The following is a 14,588-nucleotide window of genomic DNA, read 5'->3' as shown; positions in this document are numbered from 1 at the left end:
TTTAATACCTTTCATATATACATAATTTATTTATCTGAATAGACTGAATAAACTAAAAATTTAGATGTATACTTTTTTAAGATCATTGTTTATTTAAAAATGAAATTTCTAGTCAAATATGTGTTTATATTTTCATTAAAATGAATTAAAATTATAACTTTTTTGTGGTTTTTAATTTTCTCTTAGAACTTTCATTAAGTGCTTGCATACTTTTTGGATTTGAATTCAGTACCAGATCAACAAAAGCCATGGCTAACATTAGGCCATTGGACATAAGTTCTTTTATAATTGGTTCTTTAACTGATCTATAAGTTAAAATAGCATCGATTGCTGGTACAACAGGTGTAATATATTCAGGGAAGATGCCTTTTAGCATCATTTCAGTTATATCTTGCGATGAAATGATTTCTGTACCAACAATAATTCGAAATAGTCTGGCGTGCAAACGCGCTTTCATTAAAACCACTTTGTTCATAGATTCTTCTAAAATATTAAAAAAATTGTGAAACATTGTTGTAGAATAATATCTATTGGTAAATATTTACGAGTATTATCTGGAGTATATACAGCTTGGCCGCTGTTTATAAGAGCAATTAGCATAGCAAGTGTTTGTAGTTTAACGTAAAATAAATTGGCACCAGCAACATTCACATTGTTTGGCATCTTCACATAGTTCTCAATTAGGTAAATATCACTTTCAGGTAAATTTTTCATGAGTGCCGCAACCTGAGTATAAACAATTTATATAATAGAAATAATATTAATACATAAAATATTGCTTACAGAATTATAGACATCATCTAAATTAAATTTGTTCATCTCTTCTGGCATGTAAAGTATTTTCCAATCTTTAAGAATGTTACCATCTCTGAGTATAGTGGTACAACTCAAATATCGACCAGACATTTGTAAAGAAACAATTTTTTTAATAGACTAAAAATAGTTATCTAATTAGATGCAATAATAGAAATACAGTTTATTAAAATTACCTCTCGCCTCACTTCTGAAAGTAAAGGCATGTAATAATTGACATTTCGACTATGTTTTCGTTTAATTTTACTAACTTCAATTGCTTCACTAAAACAGCGCATCAAGCACAATGGACGACATCCAAAAGATTTCAATATCACTAACATAAAAATGATAAATAATAAAGGCATATTACAACATTCTAGATATTTTAAGTACAAATAAATGACTCTACGAGCAATTGGTTATTATTCTTTTTTTAAAATTTTATTTTAGTCTAAAAAACATGATGAGCACATAATTGCCAAAAACTAACTGTAAATTATTTTAACATGAGTAACAAAAATAAAATTAATGACTGAGGACATATCGTCCTTTGAGTATTCTGCGCTGCAGTACTCTGCGTCCCTCTTTTGTCGCCATCCTTGTCCACCAACCATGTTTTTTAATACGTTTTGCTTCATTGGGTCGAGGGAAATGATGACGTGTTTTCGTGCGAACAAAGTCAATAGACCACGAGTTTAATGCTGACGGTGTTAAAAAACTGGTTGGTGTAGTCCCATGAGGAGTGACTCCGACAACTTTTCTAGGATGAATAATAATCGTAAAATAAAAATACAGATGAGTGGTATAAATACAGTTTGATTGATTACAACTTACTGGAAAGTGCTACGTAGAATTTGACCTAGAAACATTCTGAATGATTTCCAAAGGATGTATGGGGAATTGATGAGTTATAATCTGAATAAAGCTTACTTGTTTAGCCGATTTATATTGAAAAAATTGAGCCGGTTCCGACGATCGACCTACACATTAATTGTAAGCAAGAAATTGTATGCGGATTGTGTGGAAACTTATTGATAAAAGATAAACTGATTGTTACCGTCTTAATGATAAGCTAGTGATAATAATGTAAGCACAGTAAACACAATAATATGTCTTTAGGCACCATTATAATATCATCTACATCAGTAATCATTTATCGAGGACAGTACCTAGTTCATAACCAAGATAGCGCTATACCTATAATATTTATAAAATTAAATAAGTTGTAAATTGTAATAGTACGGTATTAGCATAGAACAATATAATATGATATTAGGTATTAGCAGGGGTATGAAACACTGTGAATTGGCCGAATCGGGCGATTGTATAACTATATTATATCTTAGTCCGTGGGTATTAGCGTTGATTATAAATACTATTTACAATCAATGGTATCAGGTATTTTTTAGTAATTGTTCTGTGCCCCGTGGTAGCACCTACCACGGTCTTAGATTATTACCTTCTTTAGGCGTCTAGGCATAGATATATGTATAGACGTATATTCGTATAGCCGTTAGCCAAAAGCCATTAGGTAGTAGGTACCCTACATATTATATATATTACACATTCAGTAGTCATTAATCTTCATATTGATATTATATAAAATATGAAATAGAACCACATGCAATAACCTGAAGTATATTTTTTGCACCAACAAGACTATGTAGGGTTTTTCAACACACCACTGTGCTTGGTACTTTGGTAGAACAAAGACCACAGACTTCTAATAATTCAGTACCTACCTAGCTATTTTTTCTGATTTTCCGGAGTGCAACACTTGTATTTGAATTTGATTACTCTAAAATGATTGTAAATTTGGGGGTGAATGCAAATTGTATTTCCTTTATACTAAATCTTATATTTTCAGTTATTCTTACAGGTTTTTTTTTATTACAAATTAACGTTTATTTACTATCTGTATATATTATAGGTATACAATATTAAAATAAGAAAATTACTAATGAGATAAAATTAAAAAAAATAGAAGGACAGGAGAGGCGAAGACGCCTATATTGGCGGCACCATGTGGTCTGACGAGTTAGGTACCTATATTTTTATTACATGAAAACCGCTTTAATGTTATAGAACGAAACTAAAAATCAGTCGTTCTACTTCAGCACCACGATTTAATATAGTACCCGGGTTGGTATGTATCGACGATCGGCCCATCGAGACTTCTAAGCGGCCATTTACATATTCAGTGGACCAAAATTACGTTTATAATTATTACGAGCTTATAGGTGACCAATCGTATTTCAAACATGAATTTATTTTCGTTCGCTCACACAACCGGCCCACCGAGATTTTCCCTGATAGTGCCTGCCTAGCCACCTATAGGTACCTGTCTTAAATCGTGATCAGCATTCAGCACTGTGGGTATGGATGATCAAATACGAGCCTTAAACTATTATAGGTATAACGCTATAAGTTATAACATATTTTGGTTTTTCTTTTAATCAATCCATTATAGCTATGACCATTGATTATAAATCAATGCTATGACTTATTTATATTTTGTTGTTATTACTATCCATGTTAGTATCAGCACTCACAAACAATAGTAGGTCTTTAAATACCTGTACACTATCGTCTATCACTATGCCACAACTAAAAAGTCATAATATTTTTGTTGACACCTTATTATTTTGTTTAGTGTTTTACTGAACATGTTCAGTAAGGCCCATTATCTTCTTGAAGAATAAATAAAAATAAAAAATTAATAAATATGTACGACGATATAACTATATAAATAAATTATACGGTATATACAATTTTTCTTTTCTACAACTTAATTTAAAAAATAAAAATGTTTTCTAACATCTACATGGAAGAATAGTGTTTTGAAGTAGATCTATCTATTTTCATAGTTCAAATTTACAGCCACGCATTGAAGTCTACGTTTTGCCAGGTATCTTACTATCTTAGTGGTACTTTACGTCCTAACGTCCTGATACCTATACACATTAATCTGTTTTGTTGACATTTATATATCATATATTATGATAGATATTAATAGTGGGTAATTGTATATGAATATTCATATAGTTATAGTTTGTATGTGGTATCTATATTCTATACCACTATAAATTCTCAGACAATATAATCAAACTCGTAACGGAAGTATTGAAGTGATGACAATATTATATCCTCAATACAAACAATAATATGGACACAATTTATAAAAGTCTAAACACTCTCAACGAAAATGTCTTCAATTCATTGTATTATCGTATCGAACCAGGTTAGGTATACTTAGTACATCAGTTAGGTACCTTCCTATACCACCTACACATTGTTTGTAGATCACGTTCGTGTAGATATATTTATTTTGTTACGTTTTTTTTTTGCTTCAATAAGCTATTATAACTTATTATAGTTTTACTAGGTAGGTATATAGTAAGTAGACATAGTATTTAATGACTACCTATACATTTTATACATTTAGAAATCGATACGATCGTATCAAACGTATAATAGTTATATTTGTCGACGGCCTGTGCTGTATATTAGTTGGTATAGTTATGTTCTACTTTTGAGCTGTAAATCAAATTATTTTTAGTCCTCAAATGAAACATCTGATATCGAGGTGTTGAAGGATCACACGAGTATAACAGGAAATTAATATAAGTTCCTTGGTATAGTAAGTAGTGATGTGGATTTTACGTAAAACATTTTGTTGGTAATTTACCGAGTAATTTTACTGCTAAATTTTTATTAAAATTTGATTTGTATAGTGTGGGTAAGTACCTATTGAATTTTGTCACTATATTATGTAAAGACTAAAGAAGGCAATAAAAATATAAAATAAGGCGATAACGTTACATATTAAAGTATATTAACTAGTAACCACATATCGCTGCAGTGACGCAATAGTTAACGAAATATTATAATTAATAATCACAATAATTCTTCTAACTTAGCGGTCTTTATCATTTTATAAAAATCTTTATTCGTAATCGAATTTCTGAATGGTAAAAAAATGTAAACGGTAAATATTTTTTTTTGTAAATTTATGGTTAATTTTATCTCAGTGATAAAATTTTACACGGTAAATTTACGAGACTCACATCACTTATAATGAGTAATACTACTAATACTAGAATGAAAAACTATTTAATTTAAACGGTCGATCGTTGTAATATTATTTTTACATTATTATTATTTTTTTTTGTTACATGTTATGACTTTATATTGCTTAATGCTTATTGCTAAACTTCTGCTGAAGTGCAACTATATATAAGATAAAAAACCTGGGGAGTTTCATCCCGGTCTATCTATACTATACCAACAGGCAACATGTGTACAAATTAGTGTGCCATTTTCTCCTTGCACCACTATATTTAACACATGTCTAAAAGAATTATTAATTAATGTATATAATATTATCATAGAACAATATAGAAGCGAAACTCGATCAGCTGATTGGGGTCTTGGTTACCTATGATCTGATATTATGTAATCGTAATTCGTAATACCGTCAATGATCATAATTATGCTGCATTATTAAAAATCATAGGTTCCATTTGGGATATAACAGTGTGTACTTTGGCACACCTATTTTTTTCTGCGTCTTATTGTAGTTATCGGCCCGCCATTAAATTTAAAAACGTTTCGACAGCCGTTGCATAAAAGTTAAAACATATTATAATGTGTATAATATTAAATGTATATTATAATTTCCAACTTGTTTAGTTCAATAAAATATTAAACATATAATGATAACCCTTCAAGAGGCTTCAGCCCCATATATACACCATACATAAATCCATCAAATACATGTATTTACTATGATGACGTAAAAGTGACCCGGCGATGAAAAAAATTGGCCTGCTTAAATGTTTGAACCTCATTAAAAAAAACTCAAAAGACACCACTGGATAAAAGCTGCAAGGCTCATTGCAAATTTTAATTATATACAAGTGCGACTATAAGTCGTTTTTCTTATGGCGGATAACACAATTGCATAAATATCTTCATTAGGTTAGGTTAGGTTAGGTTAGGTTTGTTTGTTTTCTTCAACATTTTTACTGACGATATCTGTTCATCAATTCCACATCTTTTGGGAATCCAATGATATTTACATAGAATACTCTGTTGATTATCCACTGTAAGTTATCAGGTAATGTCCTGAAAATAAATGTAATTAAAAGTGAAACAATTACCTATTAATTATTATAGTTATTACCAAATACTTTGAATTGTGTTAAAGGTTAAATGTAATGGTTAAAGTATTCATTATTACTTATAAGTTATAACAGTTATAAGATAATAACTGTTATCTGTATTACAAATTCCAACAATAAATGTATTATAAATTTATAATAATAACCATAAGTAATATGTTGTAATAATTGTAGTTAAAATTTGAATCATATACCGAAATACTGTATTCACAGGCGCAAATAGGGAATTCAATATCAGTGGAAGGGGGGGGGGGGCTTCAGCCATACCATTTTTTAACTAAAAATTATAAATTGAGGTTTTGTCCCCATACCTTTAAATTATCCAAAATTATCATTGAATTATTATTTTGAGTTATAATCACTATCAGCTCTAAAGTTGCAAGATAAAAGCTTAATTAAATTTAAAAAATCACAATCATATAAAAAAATTAATGTACACAATTTTATTTTAATTAATATTTACAAAATTTAATTATTCTTCTTTGAGTTTTTGCAAAATCATTTAAGACCGATTCCACAACAATATTTATGTCTTTTTCTATACCGAATTAGTATTACTAAATAAGCCCAAACTACTAAAACGAAATTGATATTTATATTGTCTACATTATCCTGCTAAACACGAACAAAATGTACGTTCTCACATTCTACTTGTGTAATGGATAAAGTAAACATAAATATGTACATGCAAAGTGGAGACTACGATATGTATTTGCGTATAAATTATATTTCACCAACACGTTGTATAGTTGTTGGTGGCAGAGCGGCGGTTGCTGGCCGATAGGCGATAAGAAATCTTTTGCAAAATACCACAGAATAGTAATAGATTTATGGATATAAGATTATAATATAATATTTTAAATTTCTATTGTAATTGTATAATATTAATATAAATTAATGAGCCATTGCGTTAACCACAAAAAGGGCTCCATTGTCAAAATACGAAGGGGGGCCCATCGGGAAATGCCCGGTTTCCTGGTGGCCTATCCACCCATGTACTTACCTAATTCAACTATATTAGAATTTATCAGATAATTGACCGATTTATTAGGTTAAATACATAAATAATTGAAATATGCATTAGTAATTCAAGAACAAATTTGTTATCACCGTTTAAAATATGTTATACCTATTAACTATAATGTAAGACGTAATAAGTCTTGAAAAATGCACATACCTTACAAGTTTAACAGGAAATATGAAGTGATTTGGAACTGAAAAAATTCTTCGATTTTCTAGTATACCATTCATTACGATTTCACCAACAAAAGACGTGGGCATTTCTGGTAATCTAAAATACATTTAGTCATAACTCATAAATGTATAAGTTCAATTATTTCTGTTATTAAAGTACATACCTATTATGCTTTAATATTTAACGTACCTACCTGAGCTCTAAATGTTTAGATATTTCCGGATTTGTCTCTATAAAATACGGACACACCGTCGTCGACACGACGGCTGATTTCAATGCTCTCAGTTCGTTGTGCAAACTCTCCATCATACCTAGACAAATATATTATAATATTATACAAATATTGAAATATTAAAATATATTACTTATAATAGTAATAATTCTAATAATCTAATAGGTACTATCAACAATTCTGTCATAATATTATGTGATAAAACCAAAAAAAAAAATAATAATTTCATAGTAATATAATATGTTTGATTTAATATTAGTTTTATAATTTACTATTATTTACGTACCATTCGTCGCCCATTTGGTGGCCGTGTAAGTAGATATTCCGGACAATCCACTCATCGACGACATGGACGATATGGCGACAATTTGTCCGTGATTTCTTTCTAACATCGAGGGCAGTAATTCCCTATTGATCTATAACAATATTTTATTGCAATCTAAAAATCGTTAGTGGACACTATTGGGAAGTGGGAACTCAATTTAATATTCGATATAAGTAGAGTGTTTTATAATGAAATCAGTTCAGATATCGAAAACAATAATTCAAATACGAGTTATGAATTAAAAATTGAAAAGTTAAAAATAGCTCTGTTGTAAACTCTAATTTTGTGACTTAGTACAAACTAGTGACGTATTAAATATATTTTCTGACTTAAAAGTTTGTTTTTCTAAAATCTTCAGATATGGCACTGGTTAATTGAAAAGTGATGAAAGGTAAAATCGACGGAAATAGCACGATACCATAGTATTGTCATCGGCGTGATAGAGTACTATCGTCATGGCGCCGCCTGTGCAGTAACCCGCATGGGTTATATAGGTCGCTCACTATAGGCAAGGGCTCACCCAAATTTGTCCCAGGATATTGACGTTGATCAGGTCTTCGATGAGCTGATCCGATTCGGGATTGATGTACATATGGGCCAGCACGATGCCCGCGTTGTTCACCACTATGTCCACGGGGCCCAGTTCTTTCACGACCGTCGCGTGCATGTCCCTGATTTGCTTCCGGTCGGTAACGTCGACTTTGTAACTTTTGGCCATCCCGCCAAGTCGATTGATCGCTTTTGCCGTCTCGGCGCACCCTTCGCCGTCGACGTCAACGCAAGCGACTTTGGCGCCCAACGTGTGGAACCTCATGCAAAGCTCGCGGCCCAAACCTCGAGCTGCCCCGGTAACCTATATAAGTTGATTATAATGATTTGTATTAACCTATAATATAGGATTCTAATACGCGTCGTGTGCAGATGCGCCGCATTTAGGGGATGGGAACGATCGTCGTGTAGGGCTGAATTATTGTATTATTGCACACAAATTAATTAGCCCCACTGCACCGATGAGTGTAAAATAGAGTAAATTCTAAATTCGTCAAGCTTTGACATTGAAATAATGTTATAATAATTAATAAAATATTAATATCTATATTAGGTATATATCACAACATAAAAGCGTATCCGATATCCACCTAAATATTGTATCAACAAACATAGATTTTGTCATTTTGACAATAAAAATTAAGTTGATATATAGGAATCACGTGAAAAAAAACAACTACAATAAATTATGAATATAGGTACACAAACAAACATTTAGAAATAAAAAGGTATCATATGGAAATTGGATTTTTTTATTACTCACCAAAACAACTTGTCCACTGATGTTTTTTCGTGGAGATTTATAAAATAGTTTTATTGTTGCCCATAGAACAGCCGGTATTATAAGTAGAACGCACAACAATATTTCAAATATTAATCTTATTGGATTGGCTGGGATTTGTTTGTACTGACATTTTTTGGGAGACTTATTTCTTACAATTGCCATATTTCAATATTTGTATATTTTCAGTTAAGCAAATGTAGGTACCTATCTACTAGATATTTAAAATGAACTAAAGTAATTTAAACCGAACAAAGCTGAAATAACAAATACTTAAAATTATTTGATGCCGCAATCGATCATTTGATTCAATGACACATTAATTCAAAAATCACTGAGTAATTTACAATTGAATTTTATGTCAACAAGAATAAGACAACGAAATGCAAATTAATTTCACAGATAACTAATGGAAGTGGCGTGAAGGTTAATATGGTAATATTATTTTATATTAGTACTTTAATATTGTATACTTGGGAAACAAATATTACTTTTAATAGTTTAATGCCAAGCTTGGTTAGTTAGTACTTAGAATTTAATTCTTATGAAATGTTTAGACTTAAAAATTATTTATGTAAGTGATTTCTTATCATCTCAGTTTAATCATTAGAATTACAGTTCGTTTTCCGTTTGGTCATAATCATAGTACAAACAACAAAATAATATTACCAGCTACCTACGGAAAATTTCCTTTTATTATTATTTGTTTTTATAGTAAAATATATTATAATATATTACTTATTATTTAATAGTTATTAAATATTAGTTATTACTGACTGCGGTCGTCAATTTCCTCTTGGTAGTTGGGAAATTGTTACACTTCGGCAAGATTGTAGTTTAAAAGTAAAAAAAATACAACAGTATAAATTATAGTTATAACAGATTTTACATTATAAATACCCAACTGCAGAATCAATTTTTATGTTGTACGTTAATTTCATAGAGTATTTTACACCTTAACATTTGGCGTAACTATAAAAATATACTCATCTGATTTTTTGTCGAAGTATTAGAATTTTTGGTTGAGTAAAATTTACAGTAAAAAAATAAAAAATAAATCTTGTTCATTTTTTTACGTGTTGATAATTAGTATTAAAAATATAAAATATATAAACTAAAGTATTTGAAAATTAGTATTTGATTTTATATACAGATGCTTTGAAAAAGTATTTAAAATACATTTAAAAATTGTTTAAAATACATATTTATAAGTAATAAGTATTTAGGTAGGTACTTAAAAAGTAGGAGAAGTATAATGCTAACGCGGTTCCTCCTCCGTCCCTCGAATAACTCGGAAAAAAAAGTACTTAAAAAGTATTTGAATACTTTTCTCAAATACATTTATCCAAGTACTTTACAAGACTGTTAGTTACTTTTTCAAGTTGTCTTAAAAGGACGTCGAACCCGCATGTGTTGTCTCCGTCTTACACACGTGCGACATAGCACATTGTCGTTCGCTAGTTTCCATAGGGTGCTGTAAGTTTTGATATTAAAGTGAATTGACCTAATATCAAACATTTAGTTAACAACTTTATCTGTGTTTTTTCGTTGGTATTTTACGATATTTTAATTTTTAAGTGAGTTATGTGTATGTAAAATATTAATATTTGAAAATGCTCACAACTCACTTAAAAATTGAAATATCGTAAAATACCAACGAGAGAACACACATATAATGTTGTTAGGTACCTAAATGTTCGTTATAGGTCAATTCACTTTGATATCAAAACAGACAGCACCCTATTGAAACTAGCAACGAAAATGTGCTATGTCGTACGTGTATAAGACGGAGACAATTTCACATGCGGGTGCGACGTCTTTTTAAATCGATGTCCGTTGTTTAGTTTTGTAGTTTCATTACTTAACCATACAATATTTATAAATTTATAATAATATACCAACTGTCCAACTACCTATATTTTTCTTGTTATTAATAATAGTATCATATGAATATAGTGTTGGAAAAAATTATCTTAATATTTGAGTGAAGAAACAATTGATAGGAGCGGTAGTACGTTTTTTTAGTGATAGCTAACCTTACACCGTTATTATGACAAGGTCACTCCACGGCACTAATAAAATAATATAGGTATAGATTAAAAATATGAAAAATATTTTATTATGCTTAGTTATTCATAAAATGATTTTTATTAAACAAAACAATAGAATAATGCTTATCATTTTATTAGTATATGCTTAAAAGTAGCTCATAAGACTTATAACTTATAAGTTATAATAATTATTACAAATATAGGTAGGTATAAATTCTATAAACTACCTATATTATCCATCATAATTCATAATGTAGATGGCAGATATCACAATATTAATCAAAGATTGATTTTTTATACATACAAATTTACTATAATATCGTTGTTTTAGACTAAGAATAAATATATTTATACTATTATGGATATTAAAGTAAAACGATGATACTTATCTATAAATCTAAAATGTAAGCGTATCACTATATTTTAAAACGTGTGCTATATAGTCAATATTACATTATCTTAAAATTGCCTATTATTTTAGTAATTAACACTATCAAATATAATAATATATTTATACATACAAATAATACTAATGGACATTTTAAATTTTAATTAATTTGTATCACTCGGTAATCATAGTTCTAAAATGACAAAAACATCTTCAATACCTATCTAAATATCATTAAAATGTAACAATTATCAACTAGTATTTTACCTATAATACTTTTGGAGTTGCCACTTCTAATGTGATTGTAGGCAACGGTTTGCGATCGCCTACCTTACGCATGATCAAGGAACTGTTTGATGAAAGTGTAGACTTTTGAACTCCAGGTTTGATCACAGTTTTCACGGAAATCACACTTTTTACTGTCGCCGAATTTTCCATTGTCTTCACAGCGACCATTTCGGTTTGCTTCGGAGCCGACCTCGAGACAATATTTTCAATCGATGGTATGCTTGGCTTTTTTGTGTCTTCTTGTATTTCCACCAGCTTTGTACTCGTTGTAATTCCAGACTTTTCTACTGTATCTGTTGGCCCTACTGCAGTCTGTGGGTTTTCCAATGTTTTCATAGCGACCATTTCCGTAGGGCTTTTGCTCAAATCTACCGACGTCGTTATACTAGTTTGGGCATCTGCAGCCTTTCCTGTATCAGCCGCGTCCACAGGTTTTTTTACGACCTTTAAGACTTCGGAGAATGTTGGTTTTTCTACAGGTTTTATGGCGATCATTTCAGTTGGTTCGTTAGTTGTTTTCGTATCTACTTGCGAGTCCAAAACATTTACGCGCGATGCGTCCACTGCGGGTTCTTCAACAAATCCCCCGCTCGTCGCACTGTCCGTAGGTTTCTCTATAGTTTTTATGACGACCATCTCGGCGGGTTTGACTTCTCCGATCTCCACAGTTTCTACTATTTTTACGGTGGTGTTTTCGTATGATTTATCTTCAGTGTTCTTTTCCGGTGTTTCGTTGTTTTTAACAGTTTCGTCGTTTGTAATTTTCTCTACTGTTTTTATATCGGATGATATGCTTACGGGCTTTTCTTCGAAATTCGTTGAAAGTATCTCATCTGTCTTTATGTTGGTCTCCGAATCGCCGTTCGCGATTTCTGATGATGTTGTAGTTGCATCTGCAGATTTGTCTACTGTTTCTATTGCAGCCGTTTCTGTAATATTATTGGTTCCGACGGTCGCACCGACTGCAGGTTTTTCTACGGTTTTCACGGCTACCATTTCAGAAGAGTTTACCGCGACATCACCTGCTCCAGTTTCCGCCGAATCGAAATTTTTCTCAAACGCATTCTGTGCAGCTGCACTCGGCGTTGTAACTTCAGGATAACTCGCATGGCTCGCGATGGCTTTTTGACCACCAAGATCGGCCGGAACGTTCTCAAACACGGGCACTACATCAGCCACGATTACCACGCCCTGTAATGAGTCTTGACTTGACGTCGAGTACAGTTCTTCGTATCCCTGCGATGATGTCGGAAGGTATGTCGGTGGTGACTCGCTGCTGTAGGGTACTTCCGGGTTTGCCGTCGCTATCGTACTGCAGTTCGCCGGTTTCTTGTGATGTTTTTTTTTCGATTTTACACCGTTGTGGCGCCCGAATATTTGTTGCACCTTGTTGCCTTGCAGTATAGCTCTCTGGGCGAACTCTTCGCTCGCCAACAATATTATGGCGACATCGTCCACATCCACCTGCACATTGAATTCGCCCTGTTGCCTCTGGTCGTACGTTACCGTAGGGGCGGCGTGCAGGGCCCCACAGAAAACTGCCAAAACACAAACGATCTGCAACGCAACCACCATCGTGCTGTATAACTACACTACTGCTGCTCCTATTGCTACTGTATATGATGGCTTGGCAACGATCGAGAAGGTATTTTTTCCCCTAGCGCACTCACTGGTCATGTCTTCGTATAACCGGTAGTCGCAACAACAAACTGGAAATTACAGTTTAAATACACCGTACACGGAACTTTAATTTTGTCTATAGCCGAGTTTGTATACGTACAGGTACCGTTATAATATTATATTGTGTTTACACTGAATTGGTTAATTATATAGTTGTTCTGACCGCCATCGGTTGAGATTTAAGAAAAGTATTATTAGCATTTGGACGGTCATCGAACTCACTCAGTCATGATATTGACCTTTAACACATTACCGAGAAACGAGTAGGTGACAATTAAGTACAGAACTCGTTCTTAAAAATCATTAACTTGTTTGTATAATGTGTAGGTAGATGAAGACTGAAGAGGTATGCGCAGTATAATAGCTTTTCAATCTAGTACATAGGTAGGTACCTACTATAGCGATTCAATACATATCTGTAAATCTCAAGTGTATTAGTGCGTGAAATAAAAATACGTTTTAGCATAAGAAATCATATAAGGTCATAATACATTAATACTTTGATAGCGAAATATATAATACATAGTGAATAAATTTAACTAAATTTAATTTTAATATTAATATTTCAGACTTTGATTATATTTTGTACTTCTAGAATAATAAAACTGTCCTGTTCATGGTGTCATATTACTTTGATTTCGTGTCATACAAAAACATAATTGAAAAAAAATATTCCTCTATTACGGCTGTGTATATTTTATCATTATATATATGTATTTGCAGTCTGCCAACGTATCCGTTATGAGTGCACGAAATCGTGATTTTCCGTGCTTGCTAACGGAGCCGAGTTCATCATCTCGAGTGAATTTCAGCGAATCAATTCGACGGTCATGGAAATGGCTGTCCGAAATGTATTTCACGCGCTATTATTTATATTTTATTATTTTTGTACGTGCACGCGGTTAGGTATGCGCAAGCAGCACGCTTCATTAATGCATATACACGTAAAAAACGTACCTGTAACTTATAACGTTTTAGTTATAGCTTCATCTAAGTAGGCACTTGTTTTATTCATATAACCATTATATTATATAGCTATATAGTGGTGTGGTGGTCGCGGGGAAGGATCCATCGTTTCAGAATACACTTTTAAAATTTTATCTTTTATACTGTGCATATAG

At 31.7% G+C, this 14,588-nt stretch overlaps 4 protein-coding genes across 5 annotated transcripts; all 4 read right to left on the bottom strand.

The window, feature by feature from the left end:
- Positions 1–69: 69 nt before the first annotated feature.
- On the bottom strand, positions 70–1,308 carry LOC132945924 (uncharacterized). Of its 2 annotated transcripts, XM_061015750.1 has the most exons (4): positions 990–1,305; positions 784–933; positions 546–726; positions 70–483 (listed from the first exon to the last, which is right to left on the bottom strand). In XM_061015750.1, exons 1-4 carry the CDS (start codon positions 1,158–1,160, stop codon positions 152–154), a joined length of 834 nt encoding a protein of 277 aa, XP_060871733.1. In that variant the 5' UTR covers positions 1,161–1,305; the 3' UTR covers positions 70–151. The 2 variants fall into 2 exon arrangements, with proteins under 2 accessions (XP_060871733.1, XP_060871734.1); XM_061015751.1 differs by lacking the exon at positions 784–933 and having other exon boundaries at positions 990–1,308.
- On the bottom strand, positions 1,211–1,833 carry LOC132945925 (large ribosomal subunit protein bL34m). The gene is made up of 2 exons (XM_061015752.1): positions 1,630–1,833; positions 1,211–1,555 (listed from the first exon to the last, which is right to left on the bottom strand). Exons 1-2 carry the CDS (start codon positions 1,662–1,664, stop codon positions 1,321–1,323), a joined length of 270 nt encoding a protein of 89 aa, XP_060871735.1. The 5' UTR covers positions 1,665–1,833; the 3' UTR covers positions 1,211–1,320.
- Positions 1,834–5,808: 3,975 nt separating this feature from the next.
- On the bottom strand, positions 5,809–9,225 carry LOC132945939 (17-beta-hydroxysteroid dehydrogenase 13-like). The gene is made up of 6 exons (XM_061015775.1): positions 9,043–9,225; positions 8,251–8,583; positions 7,692–7,821; positions 7,367–7,484; positions 7,156–7,269; positions 5,809–5,922 (listed from the first exon to the last, which is right to left on the bottom strand). Exons 1-6 carry the CDS (start codon positions 9,223–9,225, stop codon positions 5,820–5,822), a joined length of 981 nt encoding a protein of 326 aa, XP_060871758.1. The 3' UTR covers positions 5,809–5,819.
- A 1,951-nt stretch (positions 9,226–11,176) lies between these two features.
- LOC132944612 (uncharacterized) lies at positions 11,177–13,418 on the bottom strand. Its single transcript, XM_061014055.1, has one exon. The coding sequence runs from the start codon at positions 13,360–13,362 to the stop codon at positions 11,767–11,769; it is 1,596 nt and encodes a 531-aa protein (XP_060870038.1). The 5' UTR covers positions 13,363–13,418; the 3' UTR covers positions 11,177–11,766.
- Positions 13,419–14,588: the final 1,170 nt, after the last annotated feature.

Source organism: Metopolophium dirhodum, chromosome 5, assembly GCF_019925205.1.
Source record: "Metopolophium dirhodum isolate CAU chromosome 5, ASM1992520v1, whole genome shotgun sequence".
Classification (NCBI taxonomy): domain Eukaryota; kingdom Metazoa; phylum Arthropoda; class Insecta; order Hemiptera; family Aphididae; genus Metopolophium; species Metopolophium dirhodum.
Note: the sequence above shows the minus strand (reverse complement) of the source record. Positions and strands in the feature narration are given on the sequence as shown.